The sequence below is a fragment of the Dermacentor silvarum genome, chromosome 1 (genome assembly GCF_013339745.2).
Source record: "Dermacentor silvarum isolate Dsil-2018 chromosome 1, BIME_Dsil_1.4, whole genome shotgun sequence".
Taxonomy (NCBI): domain Eukaryota; kingdom Metazoa; phylum Arthropoda; class Arachnida; order Ixodida; family Ixodidae; genus Dermacentor; species Dermacentor silvarum.
Genome location: NC_051154.1, coordinates 308,383,070 through 308,398,520, shown reverse-complemented (window position 1 = coordinate 308,398,520; position 15,451 = coordinate 308,383,070). Strand labels below are relative to the sequence as shown.

At 43.7% G+C, this 15,451-nt stretch overlaps 1 protein-coding gene across 1 annotated transcript in view; it reads right to left on the bottom strand.

Moving 5' to 3' along the window:
- LOC125942241 (gastrula zinc finger protein XlCGF49.1-like) overlaps positions 1 to 14,431 on the bottom strand; it is a 46,829-nt gene extending 32,398 nt beyond the window's left edge. The window contains exon 1 of the mRNA XM_049660410.1: positions 14,375 to 14,431. Within this exon, the coding sequence (XP_049516367.1) occupies positions 14,375 to 14,411 (37 nt within the window). The 5' untranslated portion in view covers positions 14,412 to 14,431. The remainder of the gene's footprint in view (positions 1 to 14,374) is intronic.
- Positions 14,432 to 15,451: the final 1,020 nt, after the last annotated feature.

Sequence of the window (15,451 nt, the reverse complement as noted above, 5' to 3'; positions counted from 1 at the left end):
ACAGAACTGCACTTTGTGTTTTAATTCGTACTTTAACTGTGCACAATGACCTGTGAACAATTTGTGCCTTGTGCTCATATGAGTAATTGGGCAAACGTACAGGATATTATCCTTTTTTTGTTTTCATCCCGCGTCCTTGTGTTAGAATAGTTGTCGAACAACTTTCTCGAAAAGGGGGGTATTGTGATAATATATTGCACGCGGGAGTGGCAAACTTAAACTTATGAAGACAGTGCGCCGTGCGGTGGCAAAGAGGACACCGACTCTTGGCCGATACCCATTAGTGGGTATGTACTTTAAGGTCGTTATCATCCTCATCGACACCGATTGGTGCGCGTCGACAGTGGTGCCTCGAAGAGCGTGGCTCGAGAGAGCGTGGCCCGTGGCGTGAGCAGTGCGCGAGGTTCGGCGTTCGATGGTGGAGCTTCCTCGCTGGGCGTCCAGCCCATAGGAGCTATCGCCGCCTGCGTCACTACGTCTGCACCCCAATCAAAGCTATCACCAGCTGAGAGGCCACCTCGTCCAGTTCTTCCGCTGGGCAACTGGTCCAGGAGGGCTGGCGCTCCTGAGCCTGGCTGATCGAGCGTTCGGGTGACCGGCCACAGGGCTACCTCGCCAGCTGTGAACGTGACCCGGTGGGCTGCCGCAGAGTTCTCTGGGGCGCAACCCCCGCCATCGGGTAACCGGGCACACGGAGGTTCCGGTACATCAACTGTGGCGCAGGGCCACCTGCGCTCCACAAGGCGATCCAACCCTGTAGTTCGACCCTTCTGTCCAACCCAGCCGTCCGACCCTGTTGTCCGACATTGCTGTCCGACACTGCTGTCCGACACCAGTTCCTCGATGTCTCCGACATGGCGACACCTGCTTCTACATGAACTATAGGCCGACTACATTTGACTAACTTATATTAGCTGCATATCTTATAGAACGTATTTTGGGGAACTGTTGCGTATGTGCTGTTTCAATGTATTACGTGTGTCCAATACAAGTCTGATGTGTGTTTGTGCTTCTGCGTGCTGCTTCTATCTCTTTCTGGAGTGATCCTGCACCCAATAACATCACAGGGCAATTAATTTTTTGAGGAAGGCTTACGACAGCAGAACATATTTCAGACACTTTTTAATCTCTATATTTTGAAGCTATTGGTGTAGTCCAACCAATGAACAGTGATCGCAAGATCCTAGGGTCATCACCATCAGCCTATTTGATGTCCACTGTCCAATCGCTCAATGTCTTGTGCCAGCTGACACCATCCTGTGCTTGCAAATTTTCTATTTCATCACACTATCTGGTGTCTTCCATCCACAATTGCACGTCAGTTCCATTGGTACCCATTCAGTAAACTTAACAGATTGTCGGTTACCTGCTCTACACATTACATTGCTTGCCAAAGTTCACTTTTATAGCAATAGAATTCTTTAAAAACTCTGCACCTAACCTTTTTCCTGCAAACATGGGTCACTGGGTAGTCTATGGTCAAATGGGTAGAGCATCTAGCTGCTGTGTAGAGGGAACTAGGTTCAAAAGGAACCGATGCTCCAACTTGGGTCAGTGAGCATGTAAGCTCTTCAACAAACTTCTTTGACGCCAAGTTGGGTAAATGGGTAAGTGGCACTCGGTATGTGCCATTCTTCAATGACCCTGTATAGCCTCTCCCAGTGACCTCCAACTGCCCATGTCATGTCATCTACTTTTACGCTGTGTCTGGCTTGGCTGGCCTGTTTCCTTTTAACTAATTTGGTCTTTCTCTCTCCAAATTGAGAACAATCTTAGACCTCTCTAACCTATGACCACTGCCATTTACCCTACCTAACACATCAACATCATGCACAATGCTAGGGTCGGCAAAGAGCACTTCATTTCTTGTTTCCCCATTAGGGCTTTTCCAGGTCCACTTCCTGTTATTCAGCTTCAGGAAGAAGGTATTCACAATTTGGAGGCGATTGCTTTTCGTGAACTCTACCAACATCTCTCGTCTGCTATTTCTAGAGATGATGCCATTATGAGTCGCGCATTCTCCCACCCAATTTCCCCCCACTTTTGCATTAAAGTCACCCATGACTACAGTACACCGAGTTTGCACCTTTCTCATTGCTAATGTGACATCCTCACAAAACTTACATTTCTCCATCATCACTGGAGGTTAGAGAGTAGGCTTGTACTACCTGTAATCTATTAACCATTATTAACATGACTGCTACCCTTTTATTAATACTGCCATGCTGTAGCAACAGCGAACAACCAAAGTGGCAAAATGCATTGGGCAAAGTTGAGCCCCATAAACAAGCAGCACTCAATGCAATGATAACGGCAAGCACACTCATCGATCATCGAAATATGCTCTGCCGGTCAAGCGCATCAGCTTTCATACATGACTTCTCGAAGATTCCAGCGTAATCGCTGGTGCCTTCATGCCTTCCAGAAAGTACTACACAATTCCTATTGCGCATACGATCTGATTACACGAGGTTCACTGACAAAAGACAGAACTTGTGATAACATTAGAGAAACTTCCGATACAGAAAGGTGTGTCTTAAGATGAGTGACAACACTGTAACAGAGATTCACCCTTGGAAAACGTTCATCGAAGACAAACTATTTATATGCTTGTCAATAGTGTAGAATTCAATGTTGCCTGCTAACTCCTTGTGCATTAGAAATCCTAACTCATTTTCCCTTTTATCTGAAAGACCTCTGTAGCAGAGCACGTGGTCGTTAGCTCTGTATAAGCTTTCTGTTTTTCAAAGCTCCCTAGGGCCAATTATATCTCAGCAATGGCTGATAATATCTCATAGAACCTCACTAAGCTAGCTTCACTGGAGAGGATTCACTTGTTAAATGCTACCAGGTTCAATTTTCAGTGACAGCCTCTCAAGATCAGGAGAACCTTCGCACCTTCGGCCACTTAGCAGGTCTGACCGCTGCCTTGGTCAGGTGCTTCGCAGCCGCACTGGGTACGTGCTGCTCTTCACTGAATGACTTTGATGTGAACTTGGGTCACTGTGCACGTGTACTGAACCATGACCTGGGAGTGCTTGCTAGGACCCCTAGGAGGCATTAAGGCCGATGTGAAGGTTCGTTTCAGCGATAGGGATTTCAATGCAGTCCATTTATAACAGTATCAAAAAGATCAATTTTACACATGGTCATCGCTATATATGGAGTGCTAAGAAAAAAAGAAAAACTGCTAAACATGCAGTTGTACCTCCAAACAAAAACTTGCCACTTGTGCTAAAGAGAGCTATTGTAGACCGTAGGCTCTGAAAAATAACATGTTGATTTATGGCTCTAAAAAACGCGTCGAGCATTAGGCACGCTGAAATAGTCAGAAATCTGCACTTGCTCTTGCGGTAGTTTCATGTTTACAACTGCAGTGTGCATCACATACAGCTGCTGGGTGAACATTGGTGGCAATCCTTAAGGCGAGATGCTTCAAAAATTATAGATTTTTTGTTTTCCTTCGTTTTGATAAGTTTAGTATCTCTGCTGCTTTGAAAATAAAAATCAAAGCGGAGACTCAACTGGAAATGGGTTAAAATTGGGCTTAAAGAGCACAAAGTGGCCGCTAAAAGCCCAAAAGTGTGCCATCTTCTAGCATCTTGCAGCCAACACATGGCCGCTCAGCTTTGCGGATCACACGAGGAGGTCGACCAAGCCTCATTCTCCCAATAACCATGGTTGCCCGGGCTGTTGTGGTGCAAGAAAGAATAAGAAAAAAGCATGTGTTTACCGCATTTTTCCAGCACTGCGACATTTATTTTCAACTTTAGAATTAGTTTTTCAAATTTGAATTCGGCGCTGTCTTCTCCTCGCCAGCTTTCTGCCTTCCCGACCCGTGCCTTTCTTCTCTCCACAGCGCGCTGAGCCAGGAGAAAAAAAAAGGCGAAAGCTTGAACTAGGCCACGCAAAGCTCAAAACACAGCGAAGCTGACCGATTGATATCGAGTTGCTAGCCTCCAACGCATTCGGCGTCGGCAAGCAGCAGCGTTATTGGCACTGTGCCAACCTTGGTTAGCCTGCCTGCGTTTGTGGAACGCCAGGACTGCTGTGGCTCGTAGGCACCAACGCGTCCAGCGCTAGTCACGCGAAATGTCGCCAACATGTTTGGCGTCGGCAAGCGACAGTGTTCTTGGCACCGTACCAAACTTGGTTAGCCTGCCTGCGTTTGTGGCATGCCAGGAGCGCTGTCGCTCATAGGCACCCACGCGTCCAGCACTAGTCACTCAAAATGTCGTGAAAGGGAAGGTACCTCCGAAAATGATCGCTCGAGAATACCTTCCTGCATGCGTAGTTAAGTTAAACCAAGTTAAGACCTAGGAGCAGCCAAGTTCATACCTAGCAGTAGCAGCCAGTAAGCTTCGCTGTGCCTGAGCTTTGCACGACCAAGTGCAAACTTGCCTGATTTTTTTATATGCACTTCCTACTTCTCCAGTTTCTACAGCTAAATTGGAGAAATATGAACCACCAGTGGTCCATACATATGGAAGTTTAATGATGGAAAAAGCAGAGGGGGGAGGCAAGAGGCCTGTTTTACACCTTCTCATGGTGCAAAACAAGAAGTATGTCGCTTGCCAGCATAAAAACCTCTATAAACAGCCCATGCTTCATTGCTCTAGGGTGAATATTAAAAAAAATGTGTCTTCTAGTAGCATCTCAAGCGTGCACGAAAGTAATGAGGGACTTGACTCACGACAGTGAATTTTGCGTGAACATCAGGGTCGAGGCCAAAGACGGGCCAGCCATAGGCAATCTTTGTCACTGTGGCTGCTGCAGTCGTCGCACAATGCTGCCGTTTGTAGCAACAATGATCGCGTTGTAGGAGAACTCTTTGCTAAACAGTGCAGTACTATCTGCACTCATAAACTCCTGCATTGAAGCGCCACCTGTTTCATCGTCTGTAGCAATTAGAGGCTAGAAACAGTTACGTGCTCTCAGACCTCGGTAATGTCAACGGCTTCCGCCATGTTGGTATCATTACCAAAGGGGGTTTCACTCTGGTGCACAAAGCCAGCCTTTTTGAAATGGTTGTTAACGGTGACAAAGGGTCCCTAACACTTTTTCCATAGATAGGCACCAGCCACTGGGTCCAGCCTTCATGATCACGGCACTCCCAATTTTCATAATCATCAAGATCATCGAATGCATGAGGTAATACTTCTTTTGAGCCTTGAAAATTTGCAGCACCGTCTCAAGCAACAGTTTTGTGCTTTGTTGGCACTACTATTTACAAACTGGGCTGTCCGCTGCTTCCGCGGTGAATTTCCTACACAGTTTCCGCACTCACTGAGAGAGATTGTATAAAGGGGGGTGCCACCACGCTGCTTTGCATTTCACTTTTAGTCTATTCTTTTCTCTCTCTCTCTCTCTCCGGACGTGTATGAAGCGCCATCATAGGGGATGCGGATGCAATGCAGCTGGCACCACTTGTGGTGTGCTGCACCTAGTCACGATGCTCTCCGTGGCTTTTGTAATCTGTGCATAAGTGAGATGCACTGCACGGGAATGATGGAAGACACTAACTCACATAGGCAAGCTTTCCACCCTGTTTCAGCATCGTTTGTTTAAAAGGAACTTAGCAATGCAAATGTCAAACTCAGTCTGCTTTGAAAACATCATCCAGAAGACATAACTTCGATGGTTGTATCTAACATGCGGTCATAAAACATCGCTGTATATAGTTTTTTAAAGCAAATCTAATGAAGAAGACATGCCAGTTAGCCTGGTTTGTCCTGCAGTGGACATAAAAATAGGCTGATGATGATGACGATGAATGCCGTCTCTGCCGTCAACATCACTGTTAATTTTTGTCAATCACAGCAAACAGCATAGAAAGCTTTGCTTACATCGATTCCCACAGCGTGTGGGATCTGCAAAATTTTTCAAATATGCCCAAAAGCATTAGCTGATACTCCAAGCTGAGTCATTGTTATAATCAATATATCATTATACATTGTATCGTTATAGGTGGACTACACTGTACGTAGCCCGTGATCATACAAGCAGGCAATAGGCCAATAAACTTTCGTCTTGAGGCATCAAGGTAGTACACGAGTTGAGACCTTTGCAGTGAGTAAGCAGGAACAATCGGGGGAACCAAGGGGCTCAAGCTTTTGTTAGTACCAACCACACAAAGACAAGAGACAATGAAGACACGGAAAGCACAAAGGGGTGAACGTGAGGAGTGATGTATACAAGGCGAATGAGTGTGAACAAGTCTAATATTCGAAAAGATGTAAACGACTAAATGAGGAGGCTGAGGTGATTGTGTAGAATTAATAGGAGAGAGAATCTGAAATGAACACATTCAGGATTGCTAGCACTACAAGAATTCAAGATTGCAAACTCTGCACCCCACGTACAAAATGCTAAGACAAAGATGGTTCGGCAAGATAATGGGAAGGAACGAAAACTTCCCCTTCATGGAGGCAACTGATGAACTGTTGTGATAAAATTAGCTTAATAAATATAACAGCGATAATACACAGTAATATATAGAAATATCGCAGAACATGGTGGGTGTCAATGGAGAGGGGACAAGCATATATGACGTGGGAACATCATGTTAACCTATGCTGTGTTGATATCAGCCAGACCCACTTTGTCATAAGGCCTGTTTACAAAAGGTAATGGGGGACTTCAGGCATTTAACTGCGATAGAAAAGAGATAGTTTAATGAAAGATTCATAAAAACACCACGTTATGAAGACAGAATGAGAAATGGGTTGCTGTAATAACAAAGGTGAGACAGAACTTTATCAACGATGCATTTTGACCTCCGAAGTTACCACAATGTTAGCAAGCAAGAGTGCAAGCCCTAAGCTTTTGGTGGAAAGATTGCTGGTGCCTTGTTCAGAAAATTAGTGTGAACTTGTGTGAAGAAAAAATGTGCAGACACCATAGACGATGGTCAATGCAAGCAAATAGCCCAAACAAATGAACGAGCAGGTGAACAAAGAAAAGAACAAGTGAATGAAAGAACAAAAGAGAGTGAATGAATGTTCCCTTGTCGAGTCCGACCTCCAACAAACAAGGAAAATGGTAGAAAAAGCCAAAGAAAGATATTCACTTCAGAAGATGTAATCGCAGCCACACGTCCATGCCAGAATGAAATGCAGAGTACACCACACTGCCACACATAAAGCCCAGGGAAAGTGGCAAAGCTGCAATAATATACCACCATGCGAACAATGTACCAACAGTTTCCAATAACTCGACAAACACTGACAAACACACTGAACACTCAAGCATATCTCAAACACTCCACAAACACAAGCAAACCCGCAGAGTTATTTCTGATAATGTTGAAACAATTTAAGCTATTGTTTAGGCTGACTGCCATTCCCTGTGTACGAGACATAACCTTAACTAGCACTTTAGCCACCATTCAGAGGCATTGCTCATAGCGCAGCAACTGCATCGTACAAATAGACACAGTTTTATGACAATGAGCCATTGAGGACACAACCGGCAAGTGATCGTGCCCCTGACGCAAAATACGTTGGTAAGCAACAATAGTCCCACAGGGAAATTGCTCAGAGCTGAGGACAATCGTTGGTAGTTCGCAACACAATTATTTCTCTACAACTTAATGTCTCGGGACAGCTGGAAATGAAGTTTTCTGGATTTTTCTATTACTCCATCTTTCACAATGGCATCGGGCATGAAGTGCAATACAATATTATAAGTGTTTTGGCCTACACAATTTTATATGCAGTGATAGGGTGTCATAAATCCTCAAACCGCTATTAATTTAATCGATCTTGACGGCTAGTATAAGTGTTTTGGCCTACACAATTTTATATGCGGTGATAGGGTGTCATAAATCCTTAAACCACCATTAATTGAATCATCCTTGACTGCAGCAGCTCAAGTTGGAAGCAACAGCATGCCTTGAGCGAATGGATATACATACCAGCAGATTCTGTACTGAGCCAACCAGCAGCAATCAGCAGCCCTTGCGGGTATTTGTTGTCAATGCAAGAGATAGGCTAGATCTTGATGGGCACAACTACAGTGCCCTAGAAGGGGGCAGTGGGTTTACTCGCCGGCGGAGGCCATGCGTTGCACCATAGCACCGTAGTGGTGCGAGCAGGTGTGAGTAGTGGTGAAGGCTGGGCCCAGTTGTACTAGACAGTGGGCCAGACGATGCTCTCCCGCTGGGGCACCGCGTGCAGAAAAATTGTGCGAGGGTGCAGCGAGTGAAGTGGGTTTGGGCGGATACGCACCCGGCGGCATATTCAACGTACTTTCTCTGTGGGCGCCGAGGCCGATTGTGAATAGGACGGTGTTAAAATAGTGCTTTATTTCAACTGCAAATCTATGTTTACACCATTTTGCCAAACATATATATCTGAGGCATGGCTTATACAGGACGTCTTCAGTTTTGCTGTCGTCAAGCGCGTCGTCTGCTAACGAGCACGCGGTAGTTGCGCGGACGCTGGCGGATGCTCAGTTTTTCTCGCAGAACGTCTGTGCAGTACATTTTTTTAATGTTTTAGGTACTTTGGTGCACCCATGACTCTTGACCGCCCGTACCAAATGTAGTCTTAGCCAGGTGAAGTGCTGTTTTTAACATTGTCTTCTAAAAGTAACCAGTAATAAGGCTCATATCTGCAACAGGAAGCTACGTAAGAAAATTTTATTGATATCGTGTCATTTTACGTGCGCTTCTTGTTGGTGGAATATTGATCAGGGACAATGATCAAAGAAAACAATATTAGAGTGAAATAAACCAGGTTTAGTAAATGCGTGGCACGAAGAATGACCAATGCATTTCTAGGTAACTAAAACAAAGGGTGCATAGACATATATATGTAAGGGAAAAATATAAAATATTCTAAATCCACTAATTGAAAAAGTGAGATCTCCCGACCGGAATAAGCGCACGTGTTTACAGTAAAAACACACTTATTAGTGAATTTACTGAACATGAAACTCTCATTCGCAGAAGTAGTATTCATAGCAGGTAAAAACACCTCACATATATATATATACGGGGTGTTTCAGCGAACATTTTCAAAATTTATTTAAGGTTGCCTGTGGCAGATAGCCCAATTCTAGTTAATGAGTTGGTCTACTCGCAGAGGCGGACATCACTTGCACAAAAAATTGAAATGCATAATAGATTAATTAACAAACATTCATTAATTAAGTTTTTAAATAATTACCTGATGGCCCATATTGCAATTAACAAATTGTAGCCATAGAGTTCGCGAGGCAGATCCACTTAGAATTATTTCTCAGGATGACACCAGTTTCGAGATATTAATTCTCGAACTTTGCGGAGAAATGCATTGGCGTTGCAGTTAATTTTGAGCTTCAATGCATGGAGTGACGTTTTGTTAAGAACCTAACTGGAACGCCAATGCACTTCTCCGCAAAGTTCTGGAATTAATATCTCGAAACTGGTGTCATCCCGAGAATTCGTTCCAAGTAGATCCGCCTTGCGAACTCCACGGCTACAATTTGTAAATCGCAATATGGGCCATCAGGCAATTAGTTTAAAACGTAATTAGTGAATTTCCGTTAATTATTTGATTATGCATTTCAATTCTTTGTGCAAGTAATGTCCGCCTCTTCGAGTAGACAACTAGAATTGTGCTATCTGCCACAGGCAACCTTTAAGAATTTTTGAAAGTGTTCGCTGAAACACCCTGTATATATATATATATATATATATATATATATATAGAGAGAGAGAGAGAGAGAGAGGGTGGCCAACTATCCTACAGCAAGATTTTAAAATATACAGATGTCACCTAGCTGGACAGAAGATACTCAGAGTATTTTTTGCATTCCGTGTAGTGAGATAATTAGTCATAATTAATTCATTATTATGTGTCAATGAGAAAATTGTAGATCAACATGAGAAACTACCGATACAGCTTTCTGGTGCTCAATACGCGCTACATAAGTTTTTTTCCGAGTGTGAAAGATGCCTGGCGAATACGCAAACTGTCTTGAGCGGACATTCGCGTGGAAGTTCTGCATGTATTCGCGGGCTTCTTTCAGGCTCGGAAAAACTTTCATGTAGCACGTATTGAGCACCAGAAAGCAGTATCGGTAGTTTCTCATGTTGATCTACAATTTTCTCACTGACACTTTTCATCTAATTATAATATTGAGAGGGTAATTACTTACGGCTAATCATGTAATTAGGCAAAATGCGAAAAACACTCAGAGTATCTCCAAGCGACGGCAAACAGCATTACCTTGGTTACGTCCAGCTACGTGGCATTCGCATCTTTTTAAATATTGCTGCACACCCTGTATATATATACTGTTGCACGGACGCATTAGGAAAACGATGACCAGTGAACATGCTTGTGGTCCCGGGTTGGAAAAGAGGAAGAGGACGACTCTGGGTTCATCAACCACCTGGCCGCTCTTGCGCTCACCCTTCGCAACCTACAATAAATGGCCCCTTCATCCATAAGGGTGACAGACTCCTCTCACACGTAACAATATATATATATATATATATGTGTGTGTGTTTTCTTTATTTATTTGTACGCAAGTGTTCTTGATATACCGTACGACGCCGAATAATCGTTTCCATTCGATGTCACGCATGACAGCACTATTGAAGTCTCAAAGGTGAGTGAACCATGCAAGTGAGGATGATGAATCAACTTTTATTGGGCCCAAAATACCAAATGACTGTGCTGCCTATGAATGACTGTGTTCCAAATGACTGTGCGTGGCTGTTGTGCATAGGTGCCGTTACTGAGAGAATTAATGCACGGGTTTTAATTAGTCCTACTTAACAAGTTCCTACGATAGCCGTCATTCAATAGAAACACCACGTTTTAGGGCAGCCTGTAAATCTGCTAACTTGATTGAGGCAAGGAAAAAATTTTTGGCAGTCTCACCATGTTTGCAACCAATTAAAACTGGGTGCCCCATGTGGTACCACACTTAATCTTCTTCAATGTAGATCTGTAGCAGATCCACATATATCTCCACACATATGTGAGGTATGCCGTTCCTATAACTTTCGTTATTGTCGTTATGATATTGCACCGGATAACTGAAAACAACCGTTTGTAATATACCAGCTGCTCAGTTGAGCAGACATACATTTGGGAACGGCGTTACATTTATGTATGAAATATAGAATATGCGTAATGTTTTTCTCGGAAATCAGACTCGAGATTAATTTATTTTGTTTACACTCTTAGAAAAAAGCCTAAGAACGCAGCCCCCCTGCTTTTTTTTATTATTTAAAGAAATTTTTTGGTTTTACGTGGCAAAACAACGATATGATTACGAGGCACCCGGTTTAGTTTTCACCTCCTGGGGTTCTTTAACGTGCACCTATACAGAAGTACACGGGTGTTTTTTCCATTTCGTCTCGATCGAATTCCGCAACCTGGATTGAACCTGCGAGCTTCAGTTTAGCAGCGCAACGCCGTATCCGCTATATAGCTACTTATTAGGCTACCGCGCAGGCTTTCTTTCTTTTCTCTTTTTTTTTGAAGTATCGACTGGAAAAAAAATTCAACGTACTGGCTTACGGCCAAAGATTAGCATATAGAATGACTAACTAAAACCGTTTTCGGTGCTCGAGGTCCGACCACAATAAATGACCCCATACCAATTACTCCGCATTCTGTTACACGAGGAAGGCGGAAACTTGAATGGAATGTTGCACTGCAGTTTACTCTTTTTTTAATCTATAACGATGTTTCTCTCAAATCTGAGTACAAGGCGCCGGATGGATATGCTTAACTTGTTTGAAGCGGCAAGCAGGAAGGTTGCATATGTTTCTTCGTCTGTGTTTCGCAAGACCTACTGACAGAAAACTATATGCGCAACAATACACACGAGAGATACATGCTGCTTGAAGAACGAGAAAAACATTTGTTCTCCAAAGGGAACCGTACAATAACATAGGAGAATGAAAGCCATCACTGCGGCCACAATGCATGCGCATCACCGAGCGGCATTAAAAAATAAAAGAAACGAAAGAAGAGAAAGAAAGGAATTTATTCTTAGGGCATAAGCATAAGTACATGTCATAAGCAATTATGAACACCATTTGAGCGGTCTGAACGCAAATACCAGCGCGCGAAATAGTACGAATGACCCAGCCGAGCTGTATCGCCAGCAGTTTCCAACGGCGCGACCTTGATGCGGCTCAATGCACTTCGATCGCAGCGCCGCCACAGTATTTTTTCACATCGGGTGCCTCACTGCAAAGCATGCACCGCCCCAGCCGCTCGTCCCACTCAATCGTATTCTAGTACACTCTAGCTCTGCTAAAACTGATTCTTCGTCCTCCACTCCGCTAACTCTGAGCGGGAACGTGAGAACGGAGCGGACCGTCAAAAACGTTCTGCTAAAGCTGTCTAGTGAAGCCGAACGGTCGCAAAAGACAGATGCCATGCAAATAAACGGATGCGACAGCTTGGGTTAAAGCGGACGTGACGTCATAGGTGAACGTTTCTGCGTGCTTCCCAAAGGCGTCTGCTACGCGTTGTAGTTTTTTGCGTTCAGTTTCTATGCAAGACACTTGGAGGCTATTGAACTTCAATGGTACGGTACCATTGTCGAAACAAATTAAGACTAAAGAAAAATGTAAATTACTCGCGCCGTTAACTTCAATACTTACGTGCAGTGACAGCTCCGCTCCCAACGAGCTTTTCAGTCACAGTCACCAGTGGTTTACAGCCATATCCACGTCTTCATTCGACAGTTTCTTAGCCTAGACTAGTACTTTATTATGCAAAGAGCACAGAAAGAGGGCGCAAGGGGAACGAGAGAAAGAGTAGAGACGGCCGTAGCTTACTTTGCGTCAGAGATGGTGTGCAGCTAGCAACGAGCTTCTCCATGCTTAGTTGAAGCTTGCCAGGTAAACAAACTTTATTCCCCAAGTTTTTACACACAAGGTGTCCCACATAAAGATAGAGGCTTTTCAGATATCCAGATAAAGTTAAAGATATAAAAACCAGAATTTTTGCAGTATAAATTAAACAACTGTCTAATCAAAAATACGGTAAGCAATCTACAAACGTAAAGGTGTTATTTCAATCACTTTAGAAAATTGTTCAGGAATAAAATCCTGCATTATGTAAATAATAAATATAATCAATTAATAGAGAGATCTCCTACGTGCCGTGAATGGCAAAAATATAACATAAGGCAACAAATATACAGTGTGAACAGGTACAGACTGGATGTTTTGGAGTAAGCTGGGGTTACTCATACATCGGCCTTGTTTCATACAGGGTGTCCCAGCTAAATGTAGCCAATGTTTTAAAAATGACGGAGTGTGCTAGGAGGCTCAAACCAACTCAGTGGTGTTGAGGATCGCATGTCCTAGTCTGTGGTATTTTTTTTTTCGTTTTGCAAAGTCAATGAATTGCCTAACTTTTTAATTATGGGCTTCACCAAGAATGTGTCAATACGAAAGTTGTAGATCACATTTAAAAATGGCCGACTGAAGTGTTTGCAAGTAAGTACCATTGATGGAGGTTCTTGTAATTGCCTCTAACCCTTTCAGGCGCCACTTGTAATTATGGATAGAAAAAAAATTATTTTGCATTAATGTACTTTTCCAGACCTAAGACAGCCAAAACCACCAAAATTTTGAAAATTATCATGAAACTTTATTCTTTACAACATTGTACACAATTGTGTACAGAGTGCCTCGGTGGTTGCACAGATTACTTGTGGAAGGTGAGGAAGCAATAACGCTCTTTCGTCAGGCACTCTAGAGTGGTACAGCACATTTCATACAGAATATTCGCGACCTTCCTGTGCACTTCTCGAGCTTGCACCTCGACGGTTCTTTCTGTTCACGAGCTTCAGGCCAATGGTCAAAGCAGTCATAGCGCGTGTCGGCACAAGGAAGCGACATTCTTGCTTTTTTTTTTGTGTCCTGTTGTGGGTTGCGATCTGCAAGAGATAGCCTTCCACGCTTTTTTTCGGGCACTGCAGCGTTAATTAGTGCTTCAGCAACTTGCATGCGAAAATTCATGAAATCTAGGAGCTTCGCTCTGGGCAGCATTTGATGGTCGCGGAGGTATTCGAGCCAAGAATTGGAGATAGCCACGTCCACAAGTGAAAAAGCACTCTTACAGTCCACTTCTTCGAACGAACTTTCGTGCGGTACAAACTAAGTAGAAAATCAAGCTTGTCGACACCACCCATTGACTCGTTGTCAGCGTGTTTCATTTCTGCAGCCACCACGGCGCTTTGTACACAATCCTGTCCACGTGCACGCTCAAGCGTCAGCATTCCGTCATCACCTCAAAAAGGATGAAGTTAGCTCAGCATGGTACTTTATATAACACGTAAATATGTTTCATTTTTATTTGAGTGCTACAGCGCGAAACAAACAGATAGAAAAATGAAGAAAATGGCTCACCGCTCTCTGATGCAACGGCGTCCGCCATTTCTTGCATAGAATAAAGAACCAACTTTGTTTTGAGTTGAATATCTTCGCCAAAAGGCGACAGATGGCGCCCAAAACGCCCGTGGTTGTCAGCCTAAAGCTGACAAATGCCCCAAAAACAGCATAATAAATCATTCCGCGTCTTAAACACACACAAAAAAAAGAGCAGACACGCAATGTACACAGCATAAAGTTAATATAACTGACTCTAGAGGCAAAGCTGGGTCAAAAAAAAAAGGGGGGGGGGGGGGGGACCGCTAGGGTGCCGCCATCTTGTCGGCGCCATCTTGTAACGCGTCAATGTGGCCAACGCAATTACTTTTGAGAGATGAAAACAACCATAGGTCGCCTTTTGTTGTATCATAAAAAACGAATACCTGATGGCTTTACGAAGGTGATGTGTGGATATTAAGCTTACAGGAAGCGCTTGCTAACGTAATTTATGCAATTCACGATTTACTCATTCATTCAATAACGCGAGTTTCGGTTTCGGATATTTTTTATTTGTGTTTTCGGATGCGTGGTAGTGTCGTTATGGGTGTTCTATGGTTTCGTTTGGTATAGTTTAGCTCTGCCATGTGATCTCCCGACGACATCGGTTGACGCGATGGCACCTTAGTGCCTTTTGTGCAAGACTAAAGCTCCAAATGGCTCTGGCATTTCCCTTCACACGTAAGTAAACGTTCTTTCGTAAGTAAACGTAAGTAAACGACTTGTTCAGAACATCACCCGAGTAGACAGCTTTCGTGATTCATCGCACTCGTTCGAAAAGCATCGCAGTACAGCATTTTTTTTACCTATTGCTCGTCAAGTGACACTTGCGACAGCAAACAGGGAAGCTTTAACAGCTATGGTATTTTCGCTAGTGCGTGACCGTTGAAAACCACATACCGCCGGAAATTTTAACAGGGTCATCCTTGTGTTGCGTAAATGCCAGCTGCACGGCCAACACATCCCACACCCACGGCTGCACACACACAATAAGTTATAGGTTGCCAGATTAAAACTGCTTACTAGCGCCAAGTCTAGCAAGCGTTTCAGGAGCTGGCA